This window comes from Petromyzon marinus, chromosome 5 (assembly GCF_048934315.1).
Source record: "Petromyzon marinus isolate PM22_M1 ecotype Great Lakes invasive population chromosome 5, UKy_Petmar_22M1.pri1.0, whole genome shotgun sequence".
Taxonomy (NCBI): Eukaryota; Metazoa; Chordata; class Hyperoartia; order Petromyzontiformes; family Petromyzontidae; genus Petromyzon; species Petromyzon marinus.
In genome coordinates, this window is record NC_133671.1 from 3,628,433 (window position 1) to 3,645,541 (window position 17,109).

The following is a 17,109-nucleotide window of genomic DNA, read 5'->3' on the forward strand; positions in this document are numbered from 1 at the left end:
TAAGTCGCATAGATAGAAAACTATTATTTAAACACGTAGTTAGTAAATATAAAAGTAATAGTGTGTGGGTGTACATCGATGTGTGCGTGCGAGTCTATATATGTGTGTGCGTTGTATGTGTGTGTGTGAGTCCGTGTGTGTGTCGATGTATTTGTGTGTGTGTGTCGATGTATTTGTGTGTGTGTCGATGTATTTGTGTGTGTAAATCGATGTGTGTGTAAGTCCACATGTGTGTGTAAGTCGATGTGTGTGTGTGTAAGTCGCTGTGTCTGTGTTTGTGTGTAAGTCACTGTGTCTGTGTGTGTGTCGCTGTGTGTGTGCAAGTCAATGTGTGTGTGTGCAAGTCGATGTGTGTGTGTCGATGTATTTGTGTGTGTAAGTTGATGTGTGTGTGTAAGTCCACATGTGTGTGTAAGTCCACATGTGTGTGTAGGTCGCTGTGTCTGTGTGTGTGTGCAGGTCGATGTATGTGTGTGGGTCGATGTACGTGTGTGTGAGCCCATGTTTGTGTGTGTCAGTCAATGTGTTTGTGTGAGAGTCAATTTGGTTGTGTGTGTAAGTCGATGTGCGTGTGTGTAAGTCAATGTGTGTGTGTGGGTCGATGTCTGTGTGTGTTTAAGTCGATGTGTGTGTGTCTTTTTCGCCCGGGCAACGCCGGGTACTTCCCGCTAGTATGTTATAAAGGGGCCCTATATATATAAAAAAAACGCAAATATTAAAACACACATTTTTTTACTTGCATAGCAAAGTCATTGTATTTATTAATTTGCTAGGCAGTCAGATAACACGACAAACCGCTAGTACTATAGTAATAGAGTAAGTGCAGAATCACTGAACTGGAATTGATAGCTTGAAAGCATTTAGCGCAGGGCCCTTGAAAAGTTCCGGGCCTATAGCCTATGTAGCTACTTTTGCTACTGGGATCATCTGGCACTGCCCGGTTCCCCCCATCCCACCTGACACACAGAGCACACAGACCACCCTCCCCCACCAACCAACCTCTCCTACACTCCGATGGCCTTGGACTCGTTGCCATGGGGAACACAGACATTATGATCCAGGCTGGGTTGTGTTCACGGCTGCACTAGAGGGGTCTGGGCCATAACAAGATTATGGCCCCAAAACAAACAGCTCTTTAAATTGTAAACCACGCACCCAGGATGCACGGCCTCGAGTGTGCAACGCCGCGGGGATCGAAGCCTCCGCTCACGATGGGAAAAACTCGACCTGGTGGCAGTGAGCCATCTCTCGAGCACGCTACCCAGTAAACATGCCAACGTCGGGCCAACGTTGGCATGTTCACTGGGTTAGTCACCTCGCTGTGGCTTAATGGAACAGGTGGAAGTGCCGTGATGTTACGAACGAACCCGAAGGAAGCACTCGTCCGTAACTTTAAAGGTCTTTTCTTTTTAATTCTGTCTCCTGCTGCTCATAAATAAAGCCGCAGACGTGTCGTCTCTAAAGTGCAATGAGAGTACGTGCGTGCGCACAGAGTGCACACTGCCGCAAACAGGCTCTGGAACGCGCCCGCTCCCGTTAAGAGCTCAGAAGCTATAAGTAGGCCGGAGCCTGGATTGAGTTTAAAGATCGGCGACCGCCATCCACAAATACGACGGTTGTCTGCAGGACTCGAGGGCCATGATGTGACACGCAGTAAAACTGCGAACGTTGGGCCAACATTCGCATGCGGTTTGGCACCGTTTGGACCAACCTTGACCCAACGTTGGCCTCATTTTCCACGTTTACTCGGTAGGAGGTTCAAAAATTGCACTGTTGTACTCTACTTCTGAGTATCCAGACTATGCTCTCCGCCTTCAGTGGGGAGCGGCAGTGAAGCTGCTAGCGCGCTCCGTCTACGAACCCGGCGTGTTTACCAGGCTGCACCCTGCTGAAGTCAAAACGAGTCCAGAGATTTGCTGCTTAAATAAATGCTGCTGCTGGAAAAAAGATTGGCAGCTCACAGGCCGACGGAGTTTCCATGCGGCGAGAGAAATCCTTGCCTGTGAATGTACGTATTTGCTGGGAGGAAACACCTCCCCCTCGCCACGTCACCTTCAGGGTCGTTTGGCTATACTTCACTACATTCGTCAGTGTGGGTTGGTGAAGGGGGGGGAGGGCCCAGTTCTGTTTCATATAATCAGACATCACTCGCCACTGATGTTAGCCACGGCGTAGGAAATTAACTTTTGTTCCCGGGTCTCAAGGTGCAGCGTGACAACAACAACTGCACCGCTGCTCCACCCCGAGCTGCAAAGCTTACCGGCCCGCACAACCAACCGCCTTTGTGCTGTGCCGCAAGGATTCACGGCTCCGACTGCAAAAACGCAGGCGGTTTGCAGCCCCCTCTCCCCCGAAGCGCACGCGGGGGGTCTGGTCCCGGTTCCTGTTGGACGCGCGTCCTTCCGGATTACTCTGCTGTCACCGCGGCTCACCTGTTGCTGGGCATCCCCTCGCAGACGAGCATGTTGCTCACGGACTCCAGCACCCTGCCTGCCGCCCCGCACACCTGCACGCTCACGCACAAAGACAAAGATCCCCCCGTGTAGCCTTAACAGACTGTTAGGGCTGTTCGCGAGCACCTATGAAGGCCGGCACGGCACACGAGCAGGGTGGCTGGCCAGCACCACGCCCGGCCGCCTTTGTGTGCACACGACCAGGACTCCCAGAGATGACACCAAGATCAACATCACGACCACCAAGGGCAGAGGGCCCCTAGACAGGGCCATTGCCACTGAAGATAAGTGGAGGCAGAGATATGACGAATCTAAATCATTCAACTTCACTTCTGGAGAACTTCAATCTGAGTATTGGATGTGTGCGGCCAAAACAATGAGCTCAATTTTCCCAGTTCATCCAAGAAAGCCTCACAGAGTTCTCAAGACTCTTCATCAGCAGGGTCCTGCCAAGCCTTCACACAGCAGGGTGGCGACGATTTGCTGTGCAAAATTAAAATGAGGAATCTTTGCGGTGGAATCCTTCGATTTTATTTTTCGCAAACTTGGACCCTAACTAAGGCCAGGGCACACAATGGGCGACTCTCATGAAGGACGTCACGGGATCTTTACCGTCCACTGTAACGTAGTCGGCGCGTAGCAAGTAAGACGGTCGCTTGTGTTGCGATCGAAACGTCGTGATCTATCATTTTTTCTACCCACGTGGCTTTACCGAAAGAACCAAAAAGCATGGATGCCGGCAATCACGAACGCTTGAAATCGAGATTAAGTTGTCAGGGTCGTGACACACCGCGGTAATAACCAAAACCGTGAAGCTCTGCAGCGAGCGGTGAACACGCTACCGCCACCAGATTCACGAGACTTCAGCTGCCTGCAACAACATCCAGGCGTGACTCGCCAGCTGCTGTCACAAGCCACCTTACACTGCACGCCCCATGTCCATCTAACAAGGGGTCGAGGCAGTGCGAGATCGATGACGAAGCAACTCACAGGCTGACTCAATGTGGACCCTACGTTGAGTCAGCCCTCTGGAATGCAGGACGCAATTAATTCAAATTCCATCGTCAACAGCGAGTGTTTAACTGACGTGGCGATAACGATCATGTAAACGAGATAAATTGGTCGACAATATGTATCTTTCATATCTCCGTCTCCCTTCACGTAAAAAAAGTTTTGTTTTTTTACCGCATCACTGATTCAAGACAAGCAGACACTCTGAACCGGTTTCAACATGCCAATCTTACAGGCAAGGGCCCTCTCTCTACCCCGATGGGGGGTCCTAATTAGACATACAATTTGTATTGTGCAGAGTACCTGAAAATAATCATTAACATCGTCCTGCTGATGAGACACTGCGTGTCAAAACCACTCCATAGTTTGCTTGTACTTGAAAACAATGCTGCTGAAATTGTTTACCCCCAGAAGGGGCCGTGTGGCTGATGGGATGGGTACAATTTGTTTTGTTAAGTGGATGGCCTGGTGAAGGAGGCGTAGTCTCAGCTTGGTTACGGTGGTGAGACGTTAACTACCTCGCCTGGTATGCAGGAGGTCGTGGTTCCGATCCCAATCCAGATGCCTGCTGTATATTTGGAGTTTGCGCGTCTCTCTCCCCGTGGTCACGTGGATTTTTCTCCGGGTCCTCCGGTTTTCTCTCCACATTTAGAATGGACGTCACGCATTTGGAGTAATTTGGCTGCTCTACATTTCCACCTGATAATTATAAGCCACTTCTAGAAAAGAACTATATAGCTCAGTGGGCCTTACCTGGTTAAAAAAAAAAGTTTGTTTAGTTTATAGCTATAAATCATCTCTCCTCGTGCTGCGAGGATATAATGTTAGCTGTGCCCGAAGCTTAAGTTGACAGCAGCGGTGGCTCCACTGCGCGTGTGCCCTCGCTGTGCCCCCCCCGCCTCCAGCCAGGCTCCGTGGTGGCATCACCAACACCACCCTGTGTTGGCAAGATTTGCCGGTGGGCCGGTGGCAACTGTTTTGAGCCAAACTGTAGTCGTACCGTTACACACGCAGAGATAGACAACGGTACGAAGACGAAGACCCCCCCGTGTAGCTTTATCAGACTGTTGGGGCAAGTGCTGTTCACGAGCACCTACAAAGGCCGGCACGGCACACGAGGGGGTTGGTGGGCAGCACCACGTCCGGCCGTCTTTGTCTCCCCCAATGGCGATGTTCACACATTACATCAGGTACTCATTGCGGGCTGAATCGACCTAGGGGAGCTCCAAGACCGGTTCAGATAATCGTCGCTGCTGTTGACCATGAGCGGAAATCGAACTCGGGTCGCTAGGTGCGTAGTGTAGTGCGCGAACCACCGCGCCACCACTCCCCACAACGGTACACAGACCAAGATCCCCCGCGTAGCCTTAACAGACTCTTGGGGCAAGTGCTGTTTTCGAGCACCTATGAAGGCCGGCATGACACACAAGGGGTGCGTGGCCAGCAACCACGCCCCGTCGCCTTTGTCTCCCAAGTAGCGATCTTTTTACACACTGCACCAGGTACTCGTTTGAGGCCGAGTCGACCTAGGGGAGGCCCAGGACCAGTTCCGATAATCGTCACCGGTGGTGGTGGTGGCCGCGAGCGGGCATCGACCTCGGGTCGCCGGGTTCGTAGCGCGACGGCGCTAACCGCTGCGCCACCACTCCCCACACCCACACACGTGGAGATGTTTCAGCTTTGTAACCAGGGCATCACAGCGGTGTGCTGACAATGAACGCCCGGCCTCACGGCTGACTAAACGTGAGCTCCACGCGTGGCAGAGAGCAGCAGCAGCAACCCCTCTGGAATGCAGGGAACTCGTGACTCGAATTCCTTCGCGCGCACAAAGCCTTCTTAAGGCAACGGCCGGTGTTGTTCCCCGGTGTGTGGCGACTGCTATGGCGTGGATCAGCAGGCGACAGTGCTGGGTCTGCTATGGTCACGGCACAAGGAACCTGCATTGCGAATTACATTTGTGATGCAAAGAACGGCTTCTTAGACAAGGACAGACAGCCTGGAAGTCACTGAATGACTGCACGTGTGTCCGGAAGACACACGTGCAGTCATTAATGTGGACAGCGCGTGGCAACCACGGTGCTCTGAGCTATTCACGAGGCACCTCTTGGCGCGGCGAGACGGTGACATCACCAGCACTTAAGTGGCTTTGCCACCTTCGGGATGACAAAGAAAATTGGGACACACCCAGTGGTGGAACTGGGCCGGAATTCCCTGGTATGCCGTGGTGTAGAGTGACAATTTGAACCTCGTAACTGCGTTCCGGGAAAAATCAAGGATTAATATTTTTTTCATTTATTTTACTCTAGACCGCTAGGCAAACAGAGAGACCCACAGATGCGCTCAGAGACCCGCACACGGAGCGAAGCTCCTCCTCTTCCTCAGGTCTAGTGTACGGTCCAAATCTCTGCGGAAATCATGAATGAGTTCCCGCAGTAATTCATTACCATTTCCAGCCCTGAAGATACCATGGGGAAGAGGAGTATATCTCACGATACTAGAATAGGGGAGAACTGCCTATCAGCGCGTTGTCTTGAGGGGTAGATTAGTATGCTACTGGCATAAAATTGAACTTTTAGTGACCCAGAGAAGACCTAGAAATGTCGCAGTACAGCGACTTAAAAAAGGTGAGGATCCTGGGAAAACCAGGACAAGTATCACCACATCCCAGTAGACTGAGGTTTGCTTGGAAATAAATCATCTTTAAAGGTTCTGTTTCAAAAACGAATAAATTAATAAATTATTCTGTTTAAAACCACCGAACTGCAAGAAACCAAGTCTCGCAGCAGCAATGTGCGGCGACCTTAACGCGAACCACAGGCCGGTTTCGACTTATTTGAGTGCCGTCAGCAAGGCGTGCCCCACCAATCTAGTGCCATGGCGGTTGCGTGGCGCTATGATAGTCAAGAGCTCCGCGTGAGCACCGCGGGACCCGAGTCACGATCAGGAGAGCCCCGAGTAACAGGAGGCGAACCCTGCGAAAAGCCGCACCTCAGCAGCCGCAGCAGGGGGTGCAGCAGGCAATTCCCGTGCGCAAGTCGTCCGCTCGGGGTCCGCGGCGACACCGTTTCCGCTGACAACGTGACCTAAGGTAGCGCAACCGCGAGGTTCCAACTGGATGACCTCTGTTGAACTTCATTCAATTCTCTTCCTGGCCGTGACGGCAACAGCACGGCGGGGGATGTTTTGCGGTGCCGGGCGCGTACGCGCGCGCGTGTACGCCGAACATCTTTCGCACCACACGTGGCCAGCCGTGCTAATCAGAGGTGCGGTGGGCACGCGTACCTGTTCCCGAGCGGCCCTCTCCACCGCCATCGTCAGGTACCGCAGGGATAGGCGCGCCTCGGTCTGCAGCAGGGACAGGCGGGCGCACAGCTGCGCAGCACACAAACACACAAACACACAGACACACAGACACACAAACACACAGACACACAGACACACAGACACACAGACACACAAACACACAGACACACAGACACACAAACACACACAAACACACAGACACACAGACACACAAACACACAGACACACAGACACACAGACACACAGACACACAAACACACAGACACACAGACACACAAACACACAGACACACAGACACACAAACACACAGACACACAGACACACAGACACACAAACACACAGACACACAAACACACAGACACACAAACACACAGACACACAGACACACAGACACACAGACACAAACACACAGACACACAGACACACAAACACACAGACACACAAACACACAGACACAAACACACAGACACACAGACACACAAACACACAGACACACAGACACAGACACACAGACACACAAACACACAGACACACAAACACACAAACACACAAACAACGACGTCGAGGTTTTAGCTTGAGCATTAAATCGTAGCCGGTCACCAACACGCTCCGGGGTCGTGGACAGACGCGGAGCGCGCATCGGAGACCGCCGTATGAACAGCCACCACCGACAATAACAACACCACGTGAATAGCGTCCACACGCGACGGGATCGCGCGATAACTCCACAGATATTTTTATTTTCTCGAGATGGACAAGTGATTGAGCCCGTGGCTTCTCTGCGAGTCTATGGGTCACCATGGAATGTGCACAAAGACCCATAGGCAGAGGAAAAGCGAGAGCCTGGACTTGAAACAGACAGGGGCAGGGAGTGTGTGTGTGTGTGAAAGTCGGTTAAACTTATTTCGCGCCGTACGTAGCCGACCGTGCTGACCGGAGGTGGACCTCAAGGAAAAAGACAACGAACCCCCACGTGCCGTAGACGGCAGGGTGGCGGGTGGCGGGTGCCATGTGTGATGAGCATCGCATCCGACCAGCGATAGCGATCGACGAGGATCGGGTTCGCCGCACGTAGATGCGTCTCATGACTCAGAGGCGGGGAGGTTAGGCCCAGGAGTAGTGTCGGCTTATAGTATGTGGCATCGCAAAATCGTGAAAGATGGCAATGCCTCGGGCAGGTCTTCATCCAGCAGCAGATACATCATGCCTGCTGCTGCTGCTGATGATGATGATAATGTATGAAACTCTATGCCACACCACGCGCGCACACCTGGACAACAGAAACACCCGCGTCACCACGGGACCTTTAGCATTGGTCTGGGCTGATTGACAGAGAACTAGGTGACGTCCGGGCAGTGCCACCTCCATCCAGTGGGTTAATGATTAACCGAATAGTCAATTAGCTGTCTTACAGGCAGATAGCAAAATAAATAAGTAGTAATTCCACCTTCTTTGCGTATTTGTCTCTCAACGTGAAATTTAACGATTTTTCTTTACACATCCCATTGACTGCACGGCCTCCTGGGAGCAAATCTTTCAGCAGCAAAGTGAGGCTCACTTGATGTGGCTAGGAAATGTTGACTACCTCGCCTGGTATACAGGAGGTCGTGGGTTCGATCCCGACCCTGACGATGCCTGCTGCTGTATATTTGGAGTTTGCGTGTCTCTCTCTCTCTCTCATCATCATCACGGTGGCTAGGAGATGTTAACTACCTCGCCTGGTATACAGGAGGTCGTGGGTTCGATCCCGACCCTGACGATGCCTGCTGCTGTATATTTGGAGTTTGCGTGTCTCTCTCCCCGTGGGCACGTGGACTTTTCTTCGGGTCCTCCAGTTTATTCCTCTACATTTAGAATCAACGTCACGCGTTTAGAGTGTTTGTCTGCGATACATTTCCATGTGATAAGCCATTTCGTTGAGCTATCATTTGTGATAGCCAGTTCACTCCAAAAAATGAGCTATATAGCTCAGTGGGCCTTACCTCGTAAAATAAACATAGTTTTGTTTTTATAGACACAGAGATTGGTTGTCAAGCACATTGCCATCTAGCTAGAACAGCTTACAAACATGATCATCATCATCCCTGATGTGATAAAAACGAATTTCCACGTGATCTGAGAAGTATGACGAGGGAGGAAGAGGAGGAGGAAGGGGGGTGGGCGGAAGAGGGGGGGGAGGAGAGCTGGGAGGTGAGAGAGAGTGCGCACGAGAGGCTGAGAGTGTGACTCCGATGTGAGCCGCGTCACCTCCGCTACAATACACGCACCCTGCCAATATGAGGCTGCAATAAATCTCCACGTGATGTAAGCCAATTCGTTGACCTGTCATTTTGTGGCCAGGTCGCTTCTGAAAAAGAGCTACGTAGCTCAGTGGGCTTTACCTGGTGAAGTAAAAAAAAAATACGAATTAGTTAGAATAGCTCGGGTTGGCCTGCCTGGCTCCACCGCGCTTCCTTCCAGCATGGTTGGCTACGTACGGTGCGAAAGAAGGACCCGCTTCTTTGACGCGCACATCATCAGTTTGTCTTCAATTCCGTTCCCGTTCCAATGACGTACATACTTGTACGGAACAAGGAAGAAAAACAAAATAAAATAACTTTATCGGTACCGAGGCTCCCACAAGGCCATGCGGGAGGGTGTCTGGCACAGTTTGGCGCCGGCCATCGTAGAGTACGGTCGTGTCGTTAAGGTTCTCTGCTGTGAGTAACAATGTCTTTAAAAACAACGGCGCTACCACGCCTCTCTAAATCAAATTAACGCTGAGCCTCTTGCTCGCTCCGAGATCCAGCGGTGAACGGGACAACCCACCCTGCAACTTGCAGACGTCTCAAAACGGGAACGGGTTAAATGAAAGAGCGAATTTAACGTGATTGGTGGCCAGGCTGAGACAAGACACTACTTTTGAGAACCCGGTTTAATCAGAGGCGGCTGGAGTTGAACCCAGGATCTCAGCGTCTCGAGCACAGAGTCACCTTACTGCCTGCCTTGTGTATTTTGAAAGAACGGTACAGTACATGTAACTTGTAAACACAGACGAACGCAGCAATAAATCATGGCACCGTGGACACATTATTATCGGACGACAGAGGAAACCAGGTTAAAGGGCAGAGTTAGATACGAACTGCTGTGCAGGTGATCTGTAAATCTTCATATGCAGTGCTGAGAAGAGGTATTTAGTAAACACAAAATTAGCCTCGAAATTCCTAATTGAAAAGATTAATGATGAAGATTAATAACAATGTATGTGTGCGTATGCTGAACTTCTTTCGCACCGTATGTAGCCAACCGTGCTAACGGTACCTAACCGTGACCATCACTGTGGACAAGTTATTATTCCGCGCGTTTATACACAGCTAACCCTTCGTTAGTCTCAAGACCATTTTTCAGGAGTGTGCTGCCACATTTTCATTCGAGGGCGTGAAGAGGCCGCGTGGAAACCCAGCCGAGTAATTAGGGGATGTTTAGGCCAACGCCAGATGGGTTGTGGGTGGGTTTTTTGTTTATGCATCGGAGGCAATTGGAGAACAGAGAGGAAAAACCAATGCAGAACAGGGGGAGATCATTCAAACCGGGACGGGATTCAAACCCAGGGTGCTGCTGCTGCTGCTGCTGCCGCAAAGCAGTCACGTAACTAGCATGGGGGCAGGCGGGGGGTGCCTTGCCCCCCATCTCCTCCCTCGTGGCCGAAGTTACGAGTTGGGGGGGGCCCTCTTGACAACCACCGTACGACGAAGCTGTCGTGGCTGAATTTTGCGAAGATGGAGGAGCGCCCCGTCAGCGTTCAATGTTCGAGGCCGTGAGCCTAACGACGATGTGGATTAGGCAAGACAAGTCCGTGACACATAACAGCCTGGGTGCGACCGTGCGTGACAAATCAAATATTGGGGGGCCCCACCTGACCGATTGCCGCACACCCCCCTGAGCTGATGATGTTGTTGTTACTACGCCACTTCTATGAAGCCGCAAGTGTTACCGCTGCACCAGCGTGCCGCCCCGGATAGCGCAGCGAACAGAGACAACGGATCATGGCTGGTGACAAGCGTTGACTCCCGTGGTGGAGAGCCAAGTGACTGCACTCAACAATCGACAATAAGCATTCATTCAGCCTCTGTGTATTATGCAGCAGCAACAACAACAACAACAAATCCCATTAGCAGTTCCTGAAGAAGTGCATTGTGGTCTACGCCCTCTTGCCCCGAGGCCACCATCAAAATACATGTCGGGCCAATGTGATGGACGAGCGGCATGTGGTGTCAATTGCGGACACTGCAGCTCGCTATTGTGAAACCGAAAATAACAAAATATTAAACTAAACAATTAAGATTTGTGTCTGTTGATGAGAATTTCCATCAGTGCCAATGCCATGTTTTGTAAGCTGTTCTAGCCAGATGGCAATGTGCTTGACAACCAATCTCTGTGCCTAAAGAAACAAATAAACTTTTATTTGAACAGATAAGGCCCTACTGCGCTATATTAGCTCTTTTTCAGAAGCGGGCCTGGGCACAAATGAGAGCTCAATGAATTAGCTTATCATCACGTGGATTTATAGCAGTAGACAAATACTCTAAACGCGTGACGTCAAATTTAAATGTGGAAGGAAAAATCGGAGGACCTGGAGAAAAATCCACGCGACCACGGGGAGAGAGAGAGAGACACGCAAACTCCAAATATACAGCAGCAGGCATCGTCAGGGTCGGGATCGAACCCACGACCTCCTGCGTACCAGGCGAGGCAGCTCACATCTCCTAGCCACCTGCGAAGGGATGTCTCCGGCCTTGCTCCCACATCCCTCGCCCTGCTGCGGTGCATTTCACTCGCCTTGTTCTCGGGAGGCGACGGCGGGAGTGGCCGCCGCCCGGCCTCGCCGGGCGTCCCGGTGGCCCCCTCTTCCGCGAGCGGGGTGCCCGCCACCGCCATGTCGCAGGCGCTCACCGCCCTCCCGGTGGCAGCGCCCGCCGCTGCCCGCTGCTCCTCTCGCTCCTCCGGCCGCTCGAGCTCGCACGCGGTGTGCGGCCGCCTGTGGTCGCCGCCTGCGAGGGGAATGCGTGCGATGGTGTGCGCCCCGCCAGCCGCCCCACCGCGTGACGCCGCCGCCGCCGTGTTCTCCCGGCGCAGGGAGAGGTTGCGGCTCAGCCGTGGAGGGTGCAGACGGCCCATGAGTCTCTCGGTGAGCGAACGGTCTGCGGAGGAGACAAAAAGGGCCCCCCCGTGTAGCCGCAACAGACTTGAGCTGCGACTCGCACCGCGCGGTTCGACCGACGAGGTCACACGCGCGTCTCCACGGTCTCTCACCTGGTGACGTGTAGGAATGTGAATTGATTTGAAATCCCAGAATACAGGTGACCAAAAACGGAGATCAGTTCCCGCGTACACTGGGGCATTATGCTGGTGTCGGTCTCAGAAGTCAGCGGGACAAAGATCCCCCGTGCAGCCTCATAGACTGTTGGGGCAAGTGCTGTTAGCGAGCAGCGGTTGTGAAGGCCGTGTAGTTTCTACGCCACTGATAATGTAGTTACTACACCACTGATAATGTAGTTTACTACGCCACTGATAATGTAGTTAGTACACCACTGATAATGTAGTTTACTACGCCACTGATAATGTAGTTACTACACCACTGATAATGTAGTTACTACACCACACTGATAATGTAGTTACTACGCCACTGATAAAAATGTAGTTATTACACCACTGATAATGTAGTTACTGCACCACTGATAATGTAGTTACTACACCACTGATAATGTAGTTACTATGCCACTGAAAATATAGTTACTACGCCACTGATAATGTAGTCACTACATCACTGATAATGTAGTTACTACACCACTGATAATGTAGTTACTACACCACTGATAATGAAGTCACTAAGCCACTGATAATGTAGTTTACTACACCACTGATAATGTAGTTACTACACCACTGATAATGTAGTTACTACACCACTGATGATGTAGTTACTACACCACTGATAATGTAGTCACTACGCCACTGATAATGTAGTCACTACACCACTGATAATGCAGTCACTACACCACTGATAATGTAGTCACTACACCACTGATAATGTAGTTTACTACACCACTGATAATGTAGTTACTACAACACTGATAATGTAGTTACTACGCCACTGATAATGTAGTTACTACACCACTGATAATGTAGTTTACTACACCACTGATAATGTAGTTACTACACCACTGATAATGTAGTTACTACGCCACTGATAATGTAGTTACTACACCACTGATAATGTATTAACTACACCACTGATAATGTAGTTTACTACACCACTGATAATGTAGTTACTACACCACTGATAATGTAGTTACTACACCACTGATAATGTAGTCACTACACCACTGATAATGTAGTCACTACACCACTGATAATGTAGTTACTACACTACTGATAATGTAGTTACTACACCACTGATAATGTAGCCACTACACCACTGATAATGTAGTTTACTACACCACTGATAATGTAGTTACTACACCACTGATAATGTAATGTAGCCACTACACCACTGATAATGTAGTTTACTACACCACTGATAATGTAGTTACTACACCACTGATAATGTAGTTACTACACCACTGATAATGTAGTTACTACACTGATAATGTAGTTACTACACCACTGATAATGTAGTTACTACACCACTGATAATCGAGTTACTACACCACTGATAATGTAGTTACTACACCACTGATAATGTAGCCACTACACCACTGATAATGTAGTTACTACACCACTGATAATGTAGTTTACTACACCACTGATAATGTAGTTTACTACACCACTGATAATGTAGTTACTACACCACTGATAATGTAGTTCCTACACCACTGATAATGTAGTTACTACACCACTGATAATGTAGCCACTACACCACTGATAATGTAGTTTACTACACCACTGATAATGTAGTTACTACACCACTGATAATGTAGTTACTACACCACTGATAATGTAGTTTACTACACCACTGATAATGTAGTTACTACACCACTGATAATGTAGTTACTACGTCACTGATAATGTAGTTACTACACCACTGATAATGTAGTCACTACACCGCTGATAATGTAGTTACTACACCGCTGATAATGTAGTTACTACACCACTGATATTGTAGCCACTACACCGCTGATAATGTAGTCACTACACCGCTGATAATATAGTTACTACACCACTGATAATGTAGTTACTACCCCACTGATAATGTATTCACTACACCACTGATAATGGAGTCACTACACCACTGATAATGTAGTTACTACGACACTGATAATGTAGTTACTACACCACTGATAATGTAGCCACTACACCACTGATAATGTAGTTTACTACACCGCTGATAATGTAGTTACTACACCACTGATAATGTAGTTACTACACCACTGATAATGTAGCCACTACACCACTGATAATGTAGTTACTACACCACTGATAATGTAGTTACTACCACAGTGACAACCTGCGAGCTCTGATGCCACCGTCTGTTCCGCTGTCTCTCTCTCTGTGTCGACTTCTCTCGATCTCCACTCCAACGGAGCGAGTTTCGTCTCTAATCAGCTGTTCTCGGGACGCGCGCTGCCCGTGTGCCATGAGTCAGTGAGACTTTTGCTTTAACAAAAGCAGCAGCAGAATGGGACCCCCCTTGATGTTTTCCCGTCGTCTCAATCACTCAACCGAACCTGTTACGTTCATTTAGATTTTAGAAGAATGCCGCTTTGGCCTTCCCGCTAAGTCTAAGTTGATTGGGCTTACTATCTGGTGCCAATTTTATCGCACCCTGGCGTGATTATGGGTTACGCCAAACCCTCAACGATAATTCCACTGATGCCGTTACAGCCTCCTGGTTACTCAGTCGGATCTGCCGATCATTCCCCGAGGGTTGAAAAAATCAGTACCACTTTTTTTTTGTTGTACCGACGTCCAACAGTGATATGTGTCATATATATCAACTCTCGATTCGCCAAAGGAATGTGGACCATCCACTGCGCTGAGCGGCCAACGGAGAGGCACAAACGTGGTTACGCAAATTTAAAAAAAAAAATCTAGATTGAAAACTCGTTTCTCATTAACTATATTCTTGTGTATAGTCGGTAGGCATTGCCCCGCACTTCGCGGTTCGCTACTGCGTACGGTGCAAAAGAAGTTTAATTGTCCATACAAAGATCCCCCGTATAGGCGCAAGAGACTTTTGGGGCAAGTGCTGTTAAGCGAGCAGCACCTATGAAGGCCAGAACGGTACGCGAGGGGGTGGGTGGGCCAGCACCACGCCCGACCGCCTTTGCCTCCCTCGTGGCGATGTTCACACACCTCGCTGGGTACTTATTTGAGGCTGAGCCGACCTAGGGGAGACCCAGGACCGGTCCAAATAAACGTCACCGGGTGTTGACCGCGAGCGTGGATCGAACTCGGGCCGCCGCGTTAGTGGCGCAGACGCGCTAACCACTGCACCACCGCTCCCCCACCACACAAAAAGACAACGCCACGCACAGAGACAGCCAACGGAGAGGGCACAGCAGCTACACACCTGCCTTGTCCATCTTCTCGGCCATGCCTGGCCTCTCGCGTGTTGCCCGCTGCTGCTGCTGCTACTGCACGCGCCTTGCAACGCAGCACGCACAGCCTGGCAGGCACCCCGCGGGGAGAGGGGCGGGGCTAAGAGGGCTAAGTCCGCCCAGCACCGTTCACCTGGGCTCAGGTGTGGGCGCGAAGCAGCCCCCCCACCCCGCGGGGGGAGGGGAGGGGCGGGGCTAAGTCCGCCCAGCACCGTTCACCTGGGCTCAGGTGTGGGCGCGAGGCAGCCCCACCCCCACCCCGCGGGGGGAGAGGGGCGGGGCTAAGGGGGCTAACTCCGCCCAACACCGTTCACCTGGGCTCAGGTGTGGGCGCGAGGCAGCCCCACCCTCCCATCCGCGCGAGGCTGCGCTCCCATTGGCTGCACGGTGGGATGCGTTATGTTAATGTGTCCCGCAAGGGGGCCGCGGTGGTGGGGTGTTGACCCCCTCACCTGGTACACGGGAGGTCGTGGGTTCGATCCCGATCCTGACGCCTGTTGTATGTTTGGAGTTTTTGGCGTGCTCTCCGTTGTCGCGTGGATTTTTCTCCGTGTCCTCGGGTTTTCCCCTCCACATTGATAATCATTCATTGAGAGTATTTGGCTGCTTTGCATTTTGACATAAGCCACTTTGTGCGAGCAATCATTTGTGATATAGCCAGGTCACTTCTGAATAAGAGCTATGCACCTCAAGTGGGCCTTATCTGCTAAAATAATCAATATTTTAACAGATTAATCCTCCCACCCCCCCGCCGCCGCAGGGGCGAGCTTGCCACGGGCGCGAACTCGTCCGTCCCAACTCGCGAGTCAGGAAATTAATGGCGAATCGCGTTCGCTGAACCGCAGAGGTCCGAAGGCCCCAAGACGCCAAGCGGCCAGCAACAAAGAGCACTCACTTAAAGGCGCAATATGATGAGAGTGAATACGCCCCTTGAATTTAGCAAGGTCACTGCATCGGGCATGCTTTCAAGATGCACTTCTGCGGCCGTCTGGAACGCCCTTCCTTTCGATATTAGGGCGCCACTGGGAGCTTTAAATAATACTGGTAGGAACCTCCTGGTTACACAAGCAGCCCACAGGGGTTTATTGTGTCCGTCCGTCCGTCGTGCATCCACAAATGGGAGGGGTGGGGCTGGGTGGGGAGGGGCTGGTCACCCCGTGGTGCCCTTATAAAACTCAACGTTTCACCTACTCACGCCGGCTTGTGCCCGCCCTCACAGTCGGGCATATTGTGCTGAACACACCACGTGGTGCCGCCGTTGACCCTGGCCATTGACCGAGCAATCCAACGTTCCTACCAGCTCCCTCCGCAGGAGAATGTGTTCATCTCGATTGAAAACTAATTTCTTCAGAACTTCTTCTTGTGTTTCGTTTGTTACACTTCGACCGCGCCTTCGTTCAGCACGGTTGGCTACGTACGGTGCGAAAGACGTTCAACACAGAGGACGTAACGTTGTTACAGGAGACGACGATGGGAGAGGGGATACCACGGTGGAGGAGTGCGAGGGAAGAGGCGGAGAGAGCGGCGCTGTGGCCTGCAGTGGCGGTGGTTGAACTCAGCGTACAAAAAAAAAGGATTCACATCTCAGATAATGGAACAGACTCGGCAGGATCGTCAAGGGATATCCACCAAAAGTGGAATAATGGGTGGGAATCCATGGAATGGATTACCTTAGCAAATCGGGGTTTTAGATCTCAAAACGGTGCCAAACCACTTTAAGAATTTAATAAAAACACAAAACCTGTAACCGGACCTTGTTGTGTGTG

At 50.9% G+C, this 17,109-nt stretch overlaps 2 protein-coding genes across 2 annotated transcripts in view; both read right to left on the reverse strand.

The window, feature by feature from the left end:
* The window catches only part of LOC116938950 (uncharacterized), a 45,157-nt gene extending 37,956 nt beyond the window's left edge, over nucleotides 1–7,201 (reverse strand). Inside the window, exons 1-2 of the mRNA XM_076061008.1 lie at nucleotides 6,747–7,201; nucleotides 2,433–2,506 (exon numbers count right to left, since the gene is read on the reverse strand). Coding sequence (XP_075917123.1) covers nucleotides 2,433–2,506; nucleotides 6,747–6,776 — 104 coding nt within the window. The 5' untranslated portion in view covers nucleotides 6,777–7,201. The remainder of the gene's footprint in view (nucleotides 1–2,432; nucleotides 2,507–6,746) is intronic.
* Nucleotides 7,202–9,008: 1,807 nt separating this feature from the next.
* Nucleotides 9,009–15,601, reverse strand: LOC142913599 (uncharacterized). Its single transcript, XM_076061009.1, has 2 exons — nucleotides 15,316–15,601; nucleotides 9,009–11,947 (listed from the first exon to the last, which is right to left on the reverse strand). Exons 1-2 carry the CDS (start codon nucleotides 15,338–15,340, stop codon nucleotides 11,352–11,354), a joined length of 621 nt encoding a protein of 206 aa, XP_075917124.1. The 5' UTR covers nucleotides 15,341–15,601; the 3' UTR covers nucleotides 9,009–11,351.
* Nucleotides 15,602–17,109: the final 1,508 nt, after the last annotated feature.